The sequence below is a fragment of the Sesamum indicum genome, linkage group LG6 (assembly GCF_026168435.1).
Source record: "Sesamum indicum cultivar Baizhima isolate 11 linkage group LG6, ASM2616843v1, whole genome shotgun sequence".
In the NCBI taxonomy this organism is placed as follows: Eukaryota; Viridiplantae; Streptophyta; class Magnoliopsida; order Lamiales; family Pedaliaceae; genus Sesamum; species Sesamum indicum.
In genome coordinates this window covers 14,648,803-14,661,947 of record NC_142662.1, presented here as the reverse complement: position 1 = coordinate 14,661,947, position 13,145 = coordinate 14,648,803, and the positions used below count along the sequence as shown (strand labels likewise).

Below are 13,145 nucleotides of genomic sequence, written 5' to 3'. Positions count from 1 at the left end.
AATTTTATTATATCTCAAATTTAGTCTATAATTTGTTTACTAATTAAATGTAAAATTCTAATAATTACCAATTAGTCTCCCAATTACGTGGAAAATTCTACGAACGTCACAAACTATGGTCAAACAATAATTCAGAAAACTAGCTTTTCTATCATGAAAAAATTATTTGCCACGGTTAAGAGCTATGGTCAAAATATTTGTCTTGACTTTTAACCATAGCAAATGTTTAGCCACCTTCGCAAAAACCACGGCCACCAACCAATATGTGACCGTAGTTAATAACTATTTGCTACAACTATTTATTATTAACTATAATTAAAGCACAAACATGATTCACGCTTAAGCATTACCCTCGATTTTACGAACTTCCTCCAACCACACTATCCCAACATATGGTTCTCAGGTACTTGGCTCATTCAACAACAAACAACACAATCCTATTTCGTTTGCTACCTTAGAAAGTACTCCAATATAGAGACTTAATAGAATTTTGGACAACAAATTGTATAAAAATCTTACTTTTATTGAAGAAGTATATGGAATATTACATAAAATATTATTTTTTCAGTTGGAGGAGACAACTGATTGGTCTCTCATATGAAAAGAGGACTTGACTCGTTGGGGAAACCCCCATAAAACTGAAAATTAAAAACTACAAAGACTTAAAAATTTAAACTATTATGCTTTGAAGAATCGGAGAAAATTTCTTATGATCCCCAACTGCTTCTTGCTTCTTTATTTATAAACGTCCGTAGTTTTCAAACCCAGACTCCAAACTTATTTTTAGATAACATCACTGTGTCCATATATACACTCATTGGAACATATATACATACATAATGCTAATAATAAAATAAATTACATCCCATGAAACATAACAGTTAAAATGTTTCCCAACCCAATAGCATTTGGATAAATATGGAGGAGGTGGAGGCAATCTGGTTTCTGGCACACTCATTTTGCACAAATGAATATTTTAATCTAATTAAATATTTTGTGGGTATAAAATCTGTATTGAAATTTTTTATTTTTTAATTCAAGGATGTGATTTTCAATTTTGACAACTTCGGAGGTGGAACTTGACACTTTGATCTCCTCAAGTATTAATTTAGGCCTTCAATAATGTTAATTCGAGTGTCTTTTGATTTATTCTGGTATTATTTTTAATTTTTATTTTAGTAAAACTATAAAATCGTTAAAAAAAAATTGTAACGCCTCGTTTAACTGCGGTAGGTCTTTTCATTATGAAGACCATTACAATTAAAAAAAACGTTATAAATTAATAAAAAAGACGTTACAAAAATCGTCCCACTAAAATAATCTTTTTATAGTGCACAACACAAAATGACTAGAAAAATTCACAAAAACACAATGGAGTTAATGCACTGACAGACTTCCTAGCATAAAGATAAATGAGCATTAATTAGATCACTTATCATATTAAAACAGTTAGGTTAGATATTAAATAAAAATTAAGTAAATAAATTGTCATTTATAATAACAATTTTGAAGAGTAAAATAGGTTAAAAGACGAATGACAATCAATTAAATCAACAAAAAGGGCTTTCAATTTGTACTAAGATAGACTAAAAATGTAATTTAATTATTTAAAGTATAGCTACTGCCTATATTATATGGTTTTCTTCATCATTTATAATATAGTAGAGGAAATTTTAATATTTTCAACAATATACGACAGAAATTGCTCCTTGAAAAAGTATATATCACAAGATTTAAATGCTAATTCTAAACAATCACCACAAATATCCATTCCCCAAAAAAAAATAGGCACAAAACCATTGATAAAGATTACTATATTATAAAAAGTGTGAATGAAATCAAATATTCGTATTACATATTATAGTTTTATTAATATAATTACTAATAAAAATATGATTGATATTGTAAAAATAGTTATTAATTAGGCCATTTAATAAGTTATTATGTATGGATTTTTTTTAATCATAAAAGTGGTGAAACGTATCTATTAACAACGGGCAAAATGCATAAAATCCCCATATGTTTTAAAAAGTATGTAAAAAAAACCCTCCTAATAGGCTATTAATAACTACACGGAGTTCATGCAAATTCACCAATTTATGGGTACACTCTTTTTTATGTCTACTACCCATTTAATTGTTCATGATATATTTATTTAATTAAATAATTATATATTTATTCTAATATAAACTTAAATTTGTAATGATAGATATTATATCTTGAAATAGTAAAATTATTTATAGTTCAATAAAAAATTTAAAAACTGAATGGATCAGAATTGAGTAAATTAATATTTGGAATAAAAAAGATTTTTCTACATTTAATTTTAGAACCGTGATACTTAAAAAAAAATAAAAATAATGATTCATTATATTATTGCATTTTTTTTCATTTTTTAGTGCTATTTAATAGATATCAGATCCAAATCAATTTTAAAAACGACCTCCATTATAGAATAATTCTAACGATAAATTATATTATTATATTTATTTTTTTGTGTTTTTATTTTTTTTAATTGATAAAGTAAATGTACGCATAATATAATATCAAAAAAAAAATTAATAGTAAAACAAACATCAATATTTCTCTATGAGGTTTTAACCATAGATTTGGTAGCTATATGTATTACACATCCACATGAATAAACAAAACTATAAGAAAATAATAGAGGCATTTTCTTTCATCCTCAAAATACATATTATTTTATTTAAAAAAAATTAGTTAAATTATAAGAAGCTCCTCTAAGTTTGTCTTAATTATAAATACACCTTTATTATTTGAAAAATTACAAATATCTTTTAAAATTATAAATTTCTTAACAAACACCTTCCTACAGTGAACTATCAGAGGAGGTTATTTATTAGATGATTTGTAATTTCAGAAGGGCATTTATAATTTTTCAAATAACGGGAAAAAATTTATGATTATAATAAATTTCACACAAGCAATTGAAAATTACACAAAAAAAATTATGAGAAAGTTTCTATATGTTTTAACATATTAGTCAAATCAAAGGCTCTCTACAACAGATAAAATAGGGGTGAATAGTGATTCACTCATGTGATATTGAAAATGAGCACATTACCCCTTTATAAAAAAAATATACTAATTTACCCCCTATACTTTTCAAAATAAAGTAATTTACCTCCTTGCTTGATTTTAAAAATTATAAGGGGGTAATTGTAATATTTTAAAAAGTATAGAGAAATAAATCACTATTTATTTTTTTATAAGAGAGTAATTTGCTCATTTGTGATATCATAAGGGAATTGCTTGCATTCTTCCCGATAAAATAGATCCAGACTAGCACAGTGGAAAGACCCAAACTAGTGACCTCGTCTAGAAACTAATGGACCATAGAATTATGTAGTGTGAAAGTGTTTGAGAGCACAGCAGAGCCCAAAAGTAAGGTAGTTGCATTTGAGGTCTTGCAATGAGATTGAGTAGAAAAAGAAGAAAAAATGGTACAAACAAACTCATATTTCCACCTATATAATGCAAGAAAAGGATTACAATAGTGAATCCCATTATAAAAGCAAGAAAAGTGAAAAATGCATTGTATAGAATTTGAACTCCTAAATGTCACAGGCTACTGCACCATTAGAAGGGTGTTAAAGAGCTCCAATCTGTACAACAATCTAAGCCTTTCTCCTCTTCATCATTAACGTTCTTATTATACCCCCTGTTAAATATCACCAGCATGAACACTTGGCAGCACACAAACACGAGCACATGGTGCACCTGCACGAGCATTTCTTGCACCGACACGAACACATGGAGCAGCTTGGTTTGAAGCACGCCGGGCATTTTGGCCGCCACTTGGGGCATTTTGGCCACCAGCAGCAGGATTTTATGCAGCTAGGATTCAAACATTCCGGGCATTTGGGTCGTCTGAACTGAATTTTACAGCAACTGTTGGTAGAGTTCCTGGAAGCGGACTTGGACCTTTTCTGAAGGGGGAGAGTCTGTCGGATCTTTCTGAGCCGAATTTCAGTATTCATATTCTCCATTTCTTGAACAAACCTGCAGAGATGGCGGATGTAATCGGGATACAGCTCCAAGTTGCAGTGGCCTCCTCCTTTAATCCACAAGGGCTCATACGGTTCCCTTGCCTTTTTCCACAATCCATCACCATGCAACCAATTTACCACATCATCCTCCGTTCCCTGTAAATTGCATAACCCGTAACTGTGAAATTGCAAAGAGGGGCTGTGGAAAGTATTCAGACAATCTCGCAACAAATTAAACGAATCAAGACTCATCCAGAAAAACAAGAAACGAGAATGATCGGTGCTCAACAAAGTTTGAGAACATATTATTGCACGTACTTCAAAGCAAAAATCAAGAGTTTGAATAGAAGCAGTTGAGGTCAAGTAGACAAAAATTCTTCTGATTGTTATGTTTAGCGACTGAAGACAGAAAACATAAGGAAACGAAGTGACTTGAAATTAAAGGTTACACAAAACAGAAAGCGTGTAAATTAAACAATTGGATTACTTAAATGTTTGGGAAAATACACTAACAACCCATGGAAGATAGTAAAATTATGCAAACCCCTACATTTTTCATAAATACTCTGACACCTACTATTCCTTCCCTTGAAGAATTGTGTGCTTATTAATAATTGACCATTCTGGTAATTATTTAACCATTAAAGAGTCATAAACTTTCAGGGATGCTTCACGGGCTCTACTCTCCTTTGAGAAATATAATATAGATTGAAAATAAGGAATTTATAAGTACAAGGCACAATTATCATTACTTTCTCACGGATCAGAGATTTTTATTAGTTTGTGAGAGTCAAATAATTTCTGCCAAAGAAAGGATAAGTGGAGCTTAAGAGTTGAAAGAAGCAAAGAAAACATAGGAGAGCTCATAATATCGTGCAAGACATGTGAGCAGGGATGTAAGAGGAATAACCAGTGTTGGATGATGAGCAGTGCTTGAATTCCAAGTATAAATTGTTCAAACAAAGACAGTCAAGTCAAAACGAAAGAGGGGTAAGTTATGTGGCTGGGAATGCAGCAAAGAAAACATTGTCTCCTTCTCACTTGAGATGTACGAGGGGTCTTTCTCCATCCAACAAACCTTGATCCCTATGCCACAATTTGCGACATTCTATATCCATTTGTCTGGACAACATGAATAATTACAAGTATCTATTCAGACTAATCATCCAGCGTATCTTCATGCCAAACACAAATAAAGCTCTAGAAGCTAATATATAGTGATAGGAATCAACCTTGGCTAGGATTAAAATAGTCGATCACAAACAGTATAATAAACTATAGAAATCTCGATGGACAAAATTACGTGGGATCCATCAATGGTCAATTCGACCGACAACATAGTTTCAAGGTTCGCTTCACTAGGAATATCTACAGAGTGGGCCATTTTTGGCAAGTTCAACAGGAATATACTCGTTATTAAAGACTCATTTCTAATCCAGCAAATTTTCCTCATCTACATCATTCGTGTTGTAGGTCACCTACTTGAGTTCATAGCCACTCACCCACATGGAACTGCATAATATACCGCCATAATCTTAAATGAAAACAGAATTCTATCTTAAAGGTTACAGCAAATATTCGTTTACAACACTTGTCTCCAATCCCGAAAACACTTCCTCCATCCCATAAAACTGACTCACACTAAACTTGGTATGAAGTTTTAGATAGATGTAAAATTCTAAGTTCAGTGTATCTTTAGATTATTGCATCGGAGTAGCAGTAGTTGAGACCTAGTTAGGTATCACAGTATTACCCTCAAAATAGTGGTTGAAATTTAGCAGTGTATTATATTACTACCTTCTAAGTAGTGGTTGAGACTTCGTAGTGTAACATCATTATTTTAATAGGCATGGTAATTCCTAGGTGTTACCGTGTTAGAAATATTAAATACGGTGATTTTTCTCTCCAACAGTTTAAACTTTTATCTTTAGATGATGCATTCATTCAACATGGTATTAAAGTCGAGTCAAAGAAGAGCTCATAGCTACCAGTCTCACTGCCACCCATTTATTAAAAAAACAGAGTTACATGTGCAAAGCTTGACAAATAAAACGAATACAGCCTGCACATGAGGAGGCGTACTATATATAAATATTAAATGATTCTCTTCTTTAACAACTTCACCTTTTAGATGGGGTTCAAAAAAGTCCGTCCCAAGACTGGCTCACTAATGTTTATGGCCGGTATTGGGGCAGTCCTGGGTCTCTAAGTGGGCCCCAATTGGGTCCATTTTTAAACCCACGCCCAGCCAATGGACCGGCCCGGTTGAAACCCAAACCAGGCCTGAATATACTTGTTTATTTTATCTTTTTTATGATATGAGGTTTTCTTATAAACAATTACTTAAATTTATAATTGTTTTTTGAAATAAATAAATAATAAATTAAATTACACGAAATTTATATATAGAAAAATAATAGTTAAGAATATATATTAATGAACTTAAAGAAAAGACCCAACAAGCCCAATCTAGGACCAGGTGGTCCTCAGCCATTGGGCTGGGCTGGTCCCAAGTATTGATTCATGGGACCAGCCCAAGACTGAGGTAGGCCTAGGCCGAACCAGGCCATTTTTTTATTGGTTCAATTCAGTCCCGAGTTTAGTTAGCCCAGCCCGGCCTACTATGCATCTTGAGATGGGGTGGTCATTCAACAGAAGGAAACAACAATTTAGGAGATGGAGCTTTATTCTAAGCGAGCCGAGAAGGAAATTCAAGCAACCAAAACTGGAACATATGGAGGATCATTTAGTTCCTGGTAGATTCTTAAATATAGAAAATTTATACATAATCTCCATGAATATTTCATTAGATTGCTGGCTTTATGAGTTTGGTATCGTAAAAGATATTAACACAAGCTCAAAAGACATGTTTATTCCAACTTGCTTATAACCCTAGTGAGCACAAATTTATCAAGTGATGAATTTATCTTTTAACATTAATCATTGACTAAAAATATTATGGAGCATCAATCTTTAATGTCCCACATTAACCTATCCACTATTTAGGAGTTAGGATCTTATCAACTTGATCGAAACATAATACAGACAGAAGATCAGCACCTAAATTTTGGAGAGGCTCCAATCTTTTTCTTATTTAATCTTCTCATTCTCCTTTATGTAACCAAGGGTCTTTTCCTCGCATCTTAAAACTTAAGAAATTTCTTATTCAACAGCAATATTCTGTCTTGGTCAGATCTCACATGCAACAAAGCACTAAGACTAAAATTTCCATCAGTAACTTCCATAATCACCCATGGTGCGCAGATGCTGACTTATCGTCACAGCTTAGGACACTACATGGCTCAGACATAATAATCCAATATATAATATATTGATATATTTTACAAGCATTTGCATACATATATACATGAAAACGTGTGTAGGCATTTGGATGACAAATTTATGCAGATATTCTGGTGATTAGAATATATATATATATATGAAACATGTCTGGCATGCCCTCTGAAAACATGTTAAGACACACCGTCAATTATGTCAGAGATCAGTCAACATAGGATGCCAAGTGGATTTTCGGAAGAATGTTGTATTCCACACAGTATTCGTACAAGAATATTTTCAAGTTTCCATGGATCCTTGATAATAAGAAAGAAATTTGGTTCAACACAATTTAATAATATCAATCATCGATTTTATGATTATCAACTGCATTGAAAGAGGTCAAGTTCTATAAAAACACTTGAAGATAGTGATGGAACTAAAACCAGACACCGCTGAGGCAAAATGAATTGAAAGGCAATGGCAGAAGGCATATCACAGAAAAGCGGGGCTAACTAAAGAAGATTATGGTAGTATGGGAGGGCATTGACTTTTTAATTTCACAAGTATACTGCCAAAACTAGTAGAACAAGAAGTTGATAGTCTTACATCGAAGGGTGGATTATCAAAGTTCAAACAAGCTCATTGTTGATGGTATTTAGTGACCTCAGAGCAAAATACAAATGCTAAAGTTCAGAGGAAGAATGCAAAGAAAAGAACAGTATCTTGGAGAGAAGCAAAGGAGATGACAAGGAAACTGAACTGCGACCTCTTTTGAAACCAACTTAGCATCTCAGTTGCAGGAACCAAACTGCACTAAACAATTACCCTTACATGAGTTCGTTGAAAAAGAACAAAGGGAAAAGGTTCATCTGAAATCGCATGTTAAGATAATGCAGGTAATGCTAATATGTCAATAGCATTCTGGTGATCTCACTCTTTCTTGGTTCTTCGACTGCTCTCTCGACAGTTTGCCTTTATTAGTCTAATGAACTTTTTTAAGTTGGAGTCTATTGTTTAGCCTTGCATTTTCATGATATCTACAAGTCCACAAATATGATCTACTTTACTCCTTTAGCACATCGCTTGTATAATCTACCAAATGAATTATTGGAAATTTAATGTGAGACTATCATCAGATTATATCTTCTTGGAGATTTTAGGAATCATGGAGTGAATCTAAATTGCCTTCCCACCTTGAAGAGATTCCCATGTTCAGCTTTCTCTATCAGATACTATGAGGGCAGGAATCGTAGAGAGAACCTAATTTCTTTCCACTTTTGTTGAGTTCAAGATTGTGCTTTCTCATCCAATTTTTCATGTCCCTATGGTAAGTCTAGTCCAGGTCCTAATTGTTGGAGATATTGAGGTTTCTTGTTCAAGAGGCATTGCTTCATCAGAATGAAAGATGAATTCCTGGCCAAAATCTTTGTGGAATCAGACAGCACTAACAAGTACTTTAGTGTACTATCTACTTTTGAAGACTTCAGATATCAATCTATGGCCATTTCCCCTGTCTTTGCAGCAAATCTAACAGAAGCCACATTATTCTCTTCACAAGTACTCAAAAAAATAGTAGTAAGATCCTACACCAACTAACAGAGACGCTGGACCTCTTACACACGACTTTCAATTTTATGACATTAATTTTCATTAGACTGAAAACAAGTAGGCCCACATGGGAACTATGCCTTAAGAAAGGTATGTACTGTTAATGCGAGCTATACTAGCCTTCAGGTGGTAAGATTATGTAGCATTAAGCATTAGCAAGCTAAAGAAAGAATTTCGAAACCAAGGAGCCAATGAAACACATCGAATAAAAGATGCGTGTAACAGGCTATACAGATATTGCTTAAATATGAATACTGAAGCATAGCAATTTCTTAGTCAATGAGCAATTCAAATATTTTAATTCCAAATGTCTAAAGATTCCACAATCACTTACATGAATAACAAGCACAGGAGACTTGACCTTCCGGATTTTGTTCGCATTCTGCATAGATAGATATAGTTAGTAACTATAACTGACAGCAAAAGGTTTCAGCATGAGGAATGAGCAGCAATTATAGCGCAGGTGGCAGAACTTTGAGATGCCCACAATTCGGCAAGAGATACAAAACTCTAGTTACAAGAGCTTTTCAGAACAAATAACTTGCCAAGCTTAAGATTCTTTAACCTGTTTAGTTAGTTACACCCAAAATATGTGTTAAGATTAACAGCCATGTTAGATAATCTTGCACCAGCTCGAGTATTCGAAGACATTGCTGAGGAAATACATCAGAAACTAAATACTTTATGTATTATTTTCCAGATTGGCTCATAAGCAACTCCACCGTATGTTCCTTTCTGGGACAGTATAATGATACTAACCTTGTAAATATCACAGCACAGAGTGAACTTCACGTGACAGAGAACACGAAGGCCAGACAGGATAGCACTGTGCAAAACAACACCTCTCAACCTCGGCAATTTAGCTGCTAGATGTAATGTGGGTCCACTTCCAACTGATTGCCCATATAGAATCAAATCTTCTTGGCTAATCCCATACTCAGTTTGAAGACACTCGTATACAGCCTCTATGTCCGCATATGTGTCATATTCACTTGGCTGGATCATTATCAAGGAAACAAATATTTTTTTAACTAGAAGATTTGGTTTACAGGAACAAGAAAAAACCATTTATGTTTACAGTAATCCAAGAATGCAACCAGAGGGAATCTGATATCAAATGATAATTGAGATTATTCACAAATTAGAAACAATGGAATGGTGAGTTTATATTTATGTATACATTCTTTTATACCAAATATTAGGCAATTTCTCGCAGACGTACCTTTATAAGCAAGAATATGCGAGATGTCTTTTCCTATTTACACTTCAGTATATGAAGAAAACATTTACTAATTCCTTTTAGAAAGAGGAGAAGTTAGAAAAGTGATTAACATCATGTTGAGTGGATTGAAATTACCTTACCAGTAGAAGCTCCATAACCCGAATAGTCATACCTGCACAATACAATCAGAACCAACTCAGTGTAACATGATTAATTAGTCAAAGTAACTTTTTAGCAAATAAACCTTAGGAGAATTAAGTCGATTCATTGAATTACACACATGAAAAGAAAAGAAAGTGCAACTGTACAAGACAATCACACACTTCCTAATATTCACATAAACATGGGGGAGTAAGTTGATAATGTTAACTGATCTCCATTTGATTTGTGTGGGACAAATAAAATCGTTCTCCATGCATACAAGTAATGGTCCACTATTGACATAAGCCCTGTAAAAACATTTCTGAAAAATGAACAAAAGCGAAGAGATTTTGTTCTTTTCTTAGCTACACAAGCAGAAAAAGAAGCAAATAGGACTCAAAAAGCTTTCCCGGAGTTGAGCTTCAGAATCATTGCATCTGACAAACACAAGAAAACACAGATAGACAGAGAAATCAAGATCAAGATGAAATTATAGATGGAAAAGTCACTGTCCAGAAGCACAAACCTCCAAAAATGCAAAGTAACAAGATGTCCATATCCTGAGGCACCATTAAATTCTTTTTTAAACTTTTACTAGTGAATCGCCAGTAAAACCCATCACTTTCACACAAGAAGATTAGCAATACAACAAGAATTGAAAGCAGGAAAAGGACTAGGAACGACATTTACATTATTTTTCAGCTTTTATTCAATCAAAGTGAAAATCCATTGTCCATTTTGGACAATCCAGACAAGACCCAGCAGTCAATGAACATCGTGGACAAAATATTGCAGACTGGATCACTGGTTTGTTACATAATCAACAACAATTTCAGATCTAAGCCCATTATTGTAGAAACAGAAGCATAAAAGCTTCACCATAGGAAAAAAATAAATCTTGGAAGCCCTTCTCTTGAAGAAACCCAATTGAACTTTTGCAGAGGAAAGGTTGACTGAAAAGGTGAACGATTACCAACGCAGTGTGTGAGGCACATGTGTCTGTATATTTACTTGAAAACCCCACATATCACACAACACAAAATTCACCATATCCAAAATAAAAACTTTTTAAAATATTAAAAAGAAAAATTACACTTCCATTACTTGAAGAAAAATCTTAACAAAATCGAATGGTGAACCAACAGCAGCAAAATATTAAAAGAACCAAACTTTCTTGCCTTATGTACAAAATACGTAGACCAAAATTTATATACACAATCAAAGATGACTTGTAAGTTTCTCAAAATATTAGAAGGAAAAAGGAAAAACAAAAACCCAAATTTTTCGACCAGAGCAAATGGGCAAGAGATCAACAAGATTCCATTATTTGTTTTTTCAATTTTTGGGCTCAAGATGAGAACTCAAAAGAGAGCAAAAGAAAGATAGACAGAGGAGCAGACCCAATGAGATTAACTCTAAGGTTGGCTTTGAGCTGAACAAAGAGGTCATAGAGCTGTCCCAGATCAGCCGCATTGCCATGAGAGTACAACAAAGTAAGCCTCGCGTACGGGTTCCTCAAGTAAAAAGCTACAATCTTGTTGCCCCTTTTAGTCTGAATGGACAACACATCCAGGGAGGAATCATCGATGGCTATTGGCAGGGACGACGTCGTTGAGACGGCCACCAGCTTGCCGTCGTCCCTTTTCTTGACCTTGTAAGTGGGCGGCGTAGGTGGGAAGAAAGCAAATTTGGCGGCCAGCTGAGATATGAGACACCCCATTTAATGAAAACAAATTATTCTGAAATTTCTCTCGTGCGACAGTGAGATTTGAAAGCGGTATAGCAGCCACAAGCACCAGCACCAGCACCAGATGATCGATTCCCCAGGATTCTGCTCATGAATGCATGTGCTGTAACTCTTGTCCGTGTTCTGTCACTTTGTGTGTGTGTGGAGTAATGTGGGTTGGTTAAGAAATGGGTGAACAATGAAGAGCCGCTTCGTGCTTTGTGGGATAGGTATTGGGAGATGGGAGAGAGAAGTCTGTGTGTGTGTGTGTGTGGTGTGTGTTTTCTGGAGTTTCTCAATGGGTTAAACCTGGGCGTGTTGGGCTAAATCTGTGTAAGAGATGAGATCATTTGGGGTGACCTCTCTCTCTCTTTCTCTGTATGTGCCTCTAAGTGAGAGAGAGAGAGAGAGAGAGGGTGGAGATGGAGAGTTGTGCAGTGTGTGTACTGTGTGTGAGCAGGTGCAGGAAGAGAGAGCTGAGTACGTGTGTGTGGATGTGTGAGAGAAATAAACAAATGCTTATTAATAAGTGAGTTAAGAGTTTAATAAGGACAGGAAGCACAGCGTTTGATGAGAGGTGCACACAACCATTTCTAGTAGAAGAGGACATTTTTCTGGTCAGGATAGACAGAAAATATTAACATGGATGCCCTTCTCTCTCCTCTCTCCTCTCTCCTCTCTCCCTATTTACACACAAAGACAAATGGGTAAAAAGTCTATGCCCTATTAATCCACTCATGTAAGCACCCTTATATACTGTGTATGCGTATCTTTTATTATATTTTCGTGTCATATTAATATATAAAATTTAAATAAAGGATTATTATATTCTTGTTCTTTAAAATTTTATGTAATAACATTTGAATTTATTGTAGTTTGAAAAATTAATTTACAATTTTTAATGTTTGCTTCCATCTAATAAATAAGTATCTACATTGGTTAAAATTAACAGAATTTATTGACATTGACAAAAAAAATCAGAAAAAAATATATATTTATCCTCAATTAACTTATTATTAATTTATTACAGATCAAATAAAAATTTTTATGATCAAATTATCCCTATACGTCTCACGTTTTTAATGTTGCGGAGGTAGTCTAATTACACTGTTATAAGAGCAATTTAGTCAAAAATATTATTTGATTTGCAATGAGTTAG

At 33.9% G+C, this 13,145-nt stretch overlaps 1 protein-coding gene across 2 annotated transcripts; it reads right to left on the bottom strand.

Moving 5' to 3' along the window:
• Positions 1 to 3,462: 3,462 nt before the first annotated feature.
• LOC105164480 (alpha/beta-Hydrolases superfamily protein) lies at positions 3,463 to 12,646 on the bottom strand. Of its 2 annotated transcripts, none has more exons than XM_011083125.3 (5): positions 11,661 to 12,646; positions 10,255 to 10,291; positions 9,657 to 9,893; positions 9,232 to 9,279; positions 3,463 to 4,166 (listed from the first exon to the last, which is right to left on the bottom strand). In XM_011083125.3, exons 1-5 carry the CDS (start codon positions 11,978 to 11,980, stop codon positions 3,693 to 3,695), a joined length of 1,116 nt encoding a protein of 371 aa, XP_011081427.1. In that variant the 5' UTR covers positions 11,981 to 12,646; the 3' UTR covers positions 3,463 to 3,692. The 2 variants fall into 2 exon arrangements, with proteins under 2 accessions (XP_011081427.1, XP_020550619.1); XM_020694960.2 differs by lacking the exon at positions 11,661 to 12,646 and adding an exon at positions 11,140 to 11,614.
• Positions 12,647 to 13,145: the final 499 nt, after the last annotated feature.

Excerpts from the sequence above, each read along its gene's own strand:
- LOC105164480 (XM_011083125.3), bottom strand. The coding sequence starts at position 11,980 with ATGGGGTGTCTCATATCTCAGCTGGCCGCCAAATTTGCTTTCTTCCCA. Across the intron at positions 10,292-11,660 it reads CTTAGAGTTAATCTCATTGG|GTATGACTATTCGGGTTATG; the intron begins GTCTGCTCCTCT and ends TGTATTGTGCAG. Across the intron at positions 9,894-10,254 it reads ATGGAGCTTCTACTGGTAAG|CCAAGTGAATATGACACATA; the intron begins GTAATTTCAATC and ends ATAATGATCCAG.